Genomic DNA, 7500 nt, shown 5'->3' on the forward strand with positions numbered 1-7500 from the left:
GATGTGCTTATGCTGTGATAGCTATGGCTATGTTCATTCCGTGAAGGATGAGCGTTAAAAACAGCTGATTTACTGAAGGGACGTTTAGTTCAAACCTAAGGATCTTTAGTTCAAATTTAAGGATGTTTCGTAGGTTTTCGCGGTAGACGGAACGTCCTCGACGAAAGATCCCATGGCTTATAAGAATGGTCCCATGTTTCATACGAATGGTCCCCTCGGAAGAATGCATTCGACGAAAAGACCTGTCCCCCGTGAGGGCTATATTGCCCTACAATTTCAGAACGCAGTATAATTCAAAATGGCAAACTGAGAAAAAAGGCTTTAAAGTTTCCTTTCTGGCCACGCAACTGTGTTGGAGGTAAAGTGGTGATGACACTTCCATATGATACTTTTTTATGGTGGAAATTTATACACACAAGAAAAAAGCAAAAAAAAACCAACATTCTCATTACTTTTTAGCTGAAAAATCATTATACTGCGTTCTGTTGTGGTATTACTGTCTACACCAAAACCACGGTGTCAATGGTGAAGTGCAGTATAATGCGCATTATACTGCGTTCTTGGCTAGTACGACGTAACCTCCTAAAACCAAAAAACGCAGTATAATCAGTTTTTATCGTTTTTTTCTGAAACGGGACCAAACGGGACCAAAAAAATTTAACACAAGAAAAAGAAGGTATTTTAAAGCCAATTTCCGGTCTAAACCCATTTTCGACCATTTTCAAGATACTGCGTTCTGATATTGTAGGGCAGTATAGTTTATGAGGTCTTGTCTTGTTTGTGTTGTGATGATGTGAGGGTTAGTTTATGAGGTATTGTCTTGTTTGTGTTGTGATGATGTGAGGGTTAGTTTATGAGGTATTGTCTTGTTTGTGTTGTGATGATGTGAGGGTTAGTTTATGAGGTCTTGCCTTGTTTATGTGACTCCCAGTCCAGTAGCAGCCAGAGGCAATAGAGAGCAGTCAGCCACCAGCACGGCGTGTAGAGCAGATACACCAGCAGCACCATACACACCGGACCTACACACACAAACACACACACACACACACACACACACACACACACACACACACACACACACACACACACACACACACACACACACACACACACACGGACGCACGCACGCACGCATGCACACACGTATGCACACACGTATGCACACACACACATGCACGCAGGCATTCACACACGCACAGGGATAAGAGGATGATGAGATGAATGGATCACTGACTCATGAAAAGAAAAAGAATCATGAAGAAAAACATGAGGGGACGAGAGAGAGAGAGAGAGAGAGAGAGAGAGAGAGAGAGATGAGGTGATAGAGGAGGGGATGAAGGGATGAGAGACTATCCTATGAAGAGGAGAGGAAAGGATAGAGGGATGATACAAACCCATGAAGAGGAGAGGAGAGAGGGATGAGACTAACCCATCAAGAGGAAGGAGAGGAGAGGAGAGGAGAGTAGAGAGGGATGAGGCTAACCCATGAAAAGGAAGGAGAGAAGAGAGGGATGAGACTAACCCATGAAGAAGAAGGAGAGGAGAGGAGAGAGGCATGAGACTAACTAACCCATGAAGAGGAAGGAGAGGAGAGGAGAGGAGAGGAGAGAGGGATGAGACTAACTAACCCATGAAGAGGAAGGAGAGGAGAGAGGGATGAGACTAACTATACCCATGAAGAGGAAGGAGAGGAAGTACTGCAGTACTGCCAGCCTCTGGAGCATCCTGGTTGCCGTGACGCCCGCACCCATCCATCTAGCAGAGGGGAGGAGCCTCACCGCCGACAGGACACACCCACCCACACTGGCACCCAGCCCTAAGGACGAGAGGAAAAGTCAGATAGATACACACACACACATTACACACACACACACACACACACACACACACACACACACACACACACACACACACACACACACACACACACACACACACACACACACATACGCACACACACACGGCACCCAACCCTCTGGGGAGAGTCGAAGTCAGACGTCAGACACACACACACACACACAAACACACACACACACACACACACACACACACACACACACACACACACACACACACACACACTAGCACACAACCCCGAGGGGGAGAGGAGACATCACACACACAAACACACACACACACACACACACACACACACACACACACACACACACACACACACACACACACACACACACACAAACACACACACACACACACAGGCACCCAACCTTGCTGAGGAGGGGGTATACATATGAGGTAAACACACATGCACAAACATGGCATCATGCCACATTGAACCGTTGAATCGTCTATCGTGTGTGTGCACCACAACATTGTGCTCTACAACGCCCTGTGACAGGTTTAGGGATAGCGGTGGTTTTGTACGGGGCACACTTTCACACTTGTTTCACTGTTGTTGGCAAACGTAAAGCAGCAGAAATGCTGATTTACTAACAGTTTAGGGTTAGGAATGGTTTTGATACGGTCACAAAAACTGCTACTTACTAAAATGCGGAAAAACCTGGACACATGAGAAAACTGCTCGTCTGCAGCGTTGTACAGAACGAGTTAAGATTCAAAGTCGTTGCATCAACACACATAATGCACTACTGTGAAATAACACGCCTTTTCATGATGTCAGTCTGCGCACACGCGCACACACACACACGCGCACACACACACACACACACACACACACATACACACGTTACCTGAAGAAGATAAAGAGAGAGACAAATAGTGGAGCGGCTACAGGAAAAATCGTGCAAATTATGATACAAGCGTGAAATTCGGCAGGTATGTGCTTAAGATCAATACAATCAAATCTACCCGATTTGCCACGTGAAATGGCGGCCATTTTCCAAGATGGCCGCCAAAAAAGAGCCCACATATTGATTTATTGCATAGAATTGACATATAAAATTATGATACATGCATGATATTGAACATGTATGTGCTCAGGACCAACACAATTAAATCTATCTGATTTGCCACTTAAAATGGTGGCCATTTTCCAAGATGGCCGCCAAAGAAGATCTCAGAAATTGATTTATTGCATAGAATTGACAAATCAAATCATAATACAAGCATGACATTCAACATGTATGTGCTCAAGACCAATGAAATCAAATCCACCTGATTTGCCACTTTAAATGGTGGCCATTTTCCAAGATGGCCGCCAAAAATACCTCAGTAGTTGATGAATTGCATAGAATTGGCTTAGCAAATTATGATACAAGCATGAAATTCGACATGCATGAGCTCAAGACCAATGTAATTAAAGCTACCTGATTTGCCACTTGAAATTGCGGCCATTTTCCAAAATGGCCGCCAAGATCTCAGAAATTGATTTATTGCACACAATTGATAAATCAAATTATGATGTAGGCATGAAGTTCGACATAAATGTGCACAAGATCAATGTAATCAAATCCACCTGATTCGCCTCTTGAAATGGTGGCCATTTTTCAAGATGGCCGCCAAAAATACCGTAGATTACCATACCATAGATATTGAATTTTGCACACAGTTGACCAAGTAAGTTATTATACAAGTATGACATGTTGTGTAAATGTGCTAACAAACAATACAATAACATTTACCTGATTTACTACTTGAAAAGATAGCCGTTTCACAATATGGGCTCCAAAAAGATTGAATTTAGCATGGAATCCAGCAGGAAAATTACGATATAAGCTTCTAATTTTGTTTGTTTGTGCTATAGAGCCATATAATCAAATCTTCCTGATTTGCTGGCCACTTGGAAATTTACGGTAATATGGCAGGAGGTGTCAGGGGGCATTATCCTACACAGAGAAGAAATTGCTAAAAGCACTGAAACACTATAGGGGGTTAGAATAGCTATAGCAGTGATTCTCAACCTTTTGTGAACAAATGCCCCCTTGACCTCATAACAAGTCTCCCAACTCCCCTTATTATGAAATAATAGAATAGACTAATTCCCCCCATTGACAACTAAGGGTGAATCCCATTACACCCCTTAGCCCTACGCCAATCCCCTTTGCCTCCGTTTTGCGTGTCCACGTGTAAGCGTAGTGGCATCCCGATTCACGTTCAGACAGATGCGTAGGGGTTTGGCGAAGGGCTTTCGTCCCCTCCGTGCGGAGATTTTCCAACACCCCACGGACGGAGGGCTTCGACAGATTTCCCTGAATGCATTGCAAGTACTACCTCCTCTCAGCTTTATCCTTCTCAACACCCCCCAGGATTCCCCAATACCCCCTGGGGGGCTGTAGAGCCCCCATTGAGAAGCAGTAACCAATAGAAAATGAATTTTGGACACAAATGCCTAGATGCACTGTCTGTCATTGAATTCCTTCTAAAGTTAAACTGTGCACTGTCATGTGTACAACACTCATTTTGCACACTGTGAAGTTTTAACACCCCTATGCCTTCCCCTTGCCCCTCGTCCCTTCAAACCTTGAAACCCAACCCCTACGAATTGAGACACCCATTCAACAATCCCGGAATGACACCCATAGCATTAAAAAAACAGCCTCTCGATGGTTAAACCAACAATATTACTTGTAATCATTCGGTCAACAATTTTAAAAAAGGACAACGGTGTTGCATGACCCTCGCAATTCCTTCACGACTTCCATGCATTAAGTAGACATTAATAGCAATTTTTTCATGCACGCTTACTGGAGAAAATGACCCATTGAGACAATATTTAACTTAGTACAATGCAACAATTATTACAACAGTAAAAGCATAAATTACATAAAATATTTATTTTTTTAAAGACATTCACAATGCATTTGGGGGAAATAGGTCTTACCCCTCCGTTTGAAAATCTCTATTTGAAGCGGTAGAAAGCCCCTTACCCCTACCCCTCTGTCTTAATGTGAATTCGGACAGCCCTACGCCTATGAACGTCCAAAACGAAGGGTAAGGGGAAAGGCGTAGGGCTAAAGCCTGGTTTATGCTCAGAATCAAAGTTGTCTGTGCGATGATGCAGACAGCCACGCAGTTATTTTTACCACCTCTGCCGTTAACGGCAGCAAGAGCCGCTGTGATTGGTCCTCTCGACCAGGCTGCTCTGTGCTTGAGAACAAACAGCTACTTCCTTGTTCTAACCTTCACTGGGCTACGGACTATGAGATGTTCATTAAATAAGTTCCTCATGCTTTGTAGCTTCATTTATTTATACGAACCAAAGACAACACGTGCACTTGCAAGTTACGATGCTGAAGTTATATCGTACAGTAAAGTGTTTCCATAGTTCATTCTGCTTTGTGCGACCTGTTCTCGACAATGACCCACTTCCTTGTTCCAAACTACCACGGTGGATAGTGCAATCAAAAAAAAAGGTTGACGTTTATTGCATGTTTCATTTCCGTTGTCGTTGAGTCTGTGTAGCTGTGTAGCTACAAGGCAACAGACACGTATAGTTTACTCCTTGTATTGAAGGCAGTTTGAATCCTCTCACAGCGCAGACCAGATCGAGCAAAAATCAAAACGGTCTGCGTTGCTCTGTGCGACAGGCAACAAAGAGAGTATACACTCCTAACCTCCTCAAAAAGACAGGCCCGTTCACACTTTGCTGGAAAGACTCAACTACATCATAACAGCATTGTTAAGACATTAAAGAGAACCTTAAGTAACAGATAAAGACTTCAAGATAAAGATCACTGCACTTTTGAAGACAATACAGGTCTAACATAGGGTCTTTGCAAAGGGGTTATAACTCTATAAATGTCCATAAAACAGTATAAAGTATAAGTCCTCATAAGTTATTACATTAGGCCATTGGGCCTAATGGAATAAAACTGCACTGATGAATAAAACTGCACTGATGAATAAACCAGTGTTGTTGTGTTCATGAATCTGGGATTCTATGTGATTGTTCACTTAGGCTGTTGTTTCTCATCAGGATGTAGCTATGTTGATACCTCAACAGCTTTCTTTACATTTTATTTATTTAGGATTTTTCTAGTAGCATCATCACGCACCACCCTCCCTCGGCATCAAGAACTGGCATTATTAGCTATTACCATGCTACTGCCACGTTAGAGCAACATCGCCACATTATGTGAGAGCAACATCGATAAAACCATGAATTAGCATATTATTACCACATTGTCATTGCATTATTAGCATGTCATTAGCAGTCATTTTTTGTTGGGGGGTGGGGGTGCATAACTGGCGTTATTGGAATGTTATCAACATATTATTAGTATGTTATAAGGTCTTATTTGACATTGGAGACACATCTGTATCACCTCATCATCCGAATTAAGGATAATGAACAATTTAGACCACATTTGCAATTCTATAGGCCTACAACAGACGCCATCTTGGAAAATGGCCACCATTTCAAGTAGCAAATCAGGTTGATTTGATTGTATTGGTCTTGATCACATATATGCTGAATTTCATGTGTGTATCATACTTTGCTTGGTCAATTTGGAGCAATAAATCAATTTCTGGGGTCTATTTGACGGCCATCTTGGAAAATGGCCGCAATTTCAAGTGGCAAATCAGGTGGATTTGATTTTACTGGTCTTGATCACATATATGCCGAATTTCATGTGTGTATCATAATTTGCTTGGTCGATTTGGTGCAATAAACCAATTTCTGGGCTCTGTTTGACGGCCATCTTGGAAAATGGCTGCCATTTCACGTGGCAAATCAGGTGGATTTGATTGTATTGGTCTTGATCACATATATGCCAAATTTCATGTGTGTATCATAATTTGCTTGGTCAATTTGGTGAAATAAATCAATTTCTGAGGTCTTTTTGGCAGCCATCTTGGAAAATGGCCACCATTTCGAGTGGCAAATCAGGTGGATTTAATTTCATTGGTCTTGTGTACAAACATGTCGAATTTCATGCTTGTATCACAATTTGTTTGGTCATTTCTGTGCAAAAAATCAATTTCTCAGGTTTTCTTTGGCGGCCATCTTGGAAAATGGCCGCCATTTCAAGTGGCAAATCAGGTAGATTTATTTATGCTGGTCTTGAGCACAAACGTGTTGAATTTCATGCTTGTATCATAATTTTATATGTCAATTCTTTGCAATAAATCAATTTTTGGGGTCTTTTTTGGCGGCCTTCTTAGAAAATGGCCGCCATTTCATGTGGCAAATCGGGTAGATTTGATTGTAAGGGTCTTTGGCACATACCTGCCAAATTTCATGCTTGTATCATAATTTGCACGATTCTTGCCATATTGGCCTTGTAGCTGCTCCACTAAAAGGGAGAGGGACAGGAAGGGATAGCCTATATACAGGCAAGGAGAGACGCAAGAGGAGGATGCATAAATGGACAGGAGAAAGAGAAAAGAGGATGTGGAGGATGGGGAGAGAGGGGGGGGGGATTGACAGAGAGAAAAAGACCCAGAGAGAGAGAGAGGGGGGGGGGGAGAGAGAGAAAGACCCAGAGAGAGAGGAAGGGAGGGAGAGAGGGGGAGAAGGGGAAGATTGACAGAGAGAGAAAGACCCAGAGAGGGGGGGGGTGACACAGAGAGAAAGAC

General features: G+C 42.8%; 1 protein-coding gene across 2 annotated transcripts in view; it reads right to left on the minus strand.

Annotated features, from left to right (window-relative positions):
- Window positions 1-7500, minus strand: part of LOC134455830 (diacylglycerol O-acyltransferase 2-like) — a 17226-nt gene that overhangs the window by 7295 nt on the left and 2431 nt on the right. The window contains exons 3-4 of one of the 2 annotated variants that reach the window (XM_063207171.1): window positions 1673-1816; window positions 912-1019 (exon numbers count right to left, since the gene is read on the minus strand). In XM_063207171.1, the coding sequence (XP_063063241.1) occupies window positions 912-1019; window positions 1673-1816 (252 nt within the window). Of the gene's footprint in view, window positions 1-911; window positions 1020-1570; window positions 1586-1672; window positions 1817-7500 lie in introns of those variants that run through there. The other variant, XM_063207172.1, reaches the window with a different exon arrangement.

This window comes from Engraulis encrasicolus, chromosome 9 (genome assembly GCF_034702125.1).
Source record: "Engraulis encrasicolus isolate BLACKSEA-1 chromosome 9, IST_EnEncr_1.0, whole genome shotgun sequence".
Taxonomy (NCBI): Eukaryota; Metazoa; Chordata; class Actinopteri; order Clupeiformes; family Engraulidae; genus Engraulis; species Engraulis encrasicolus.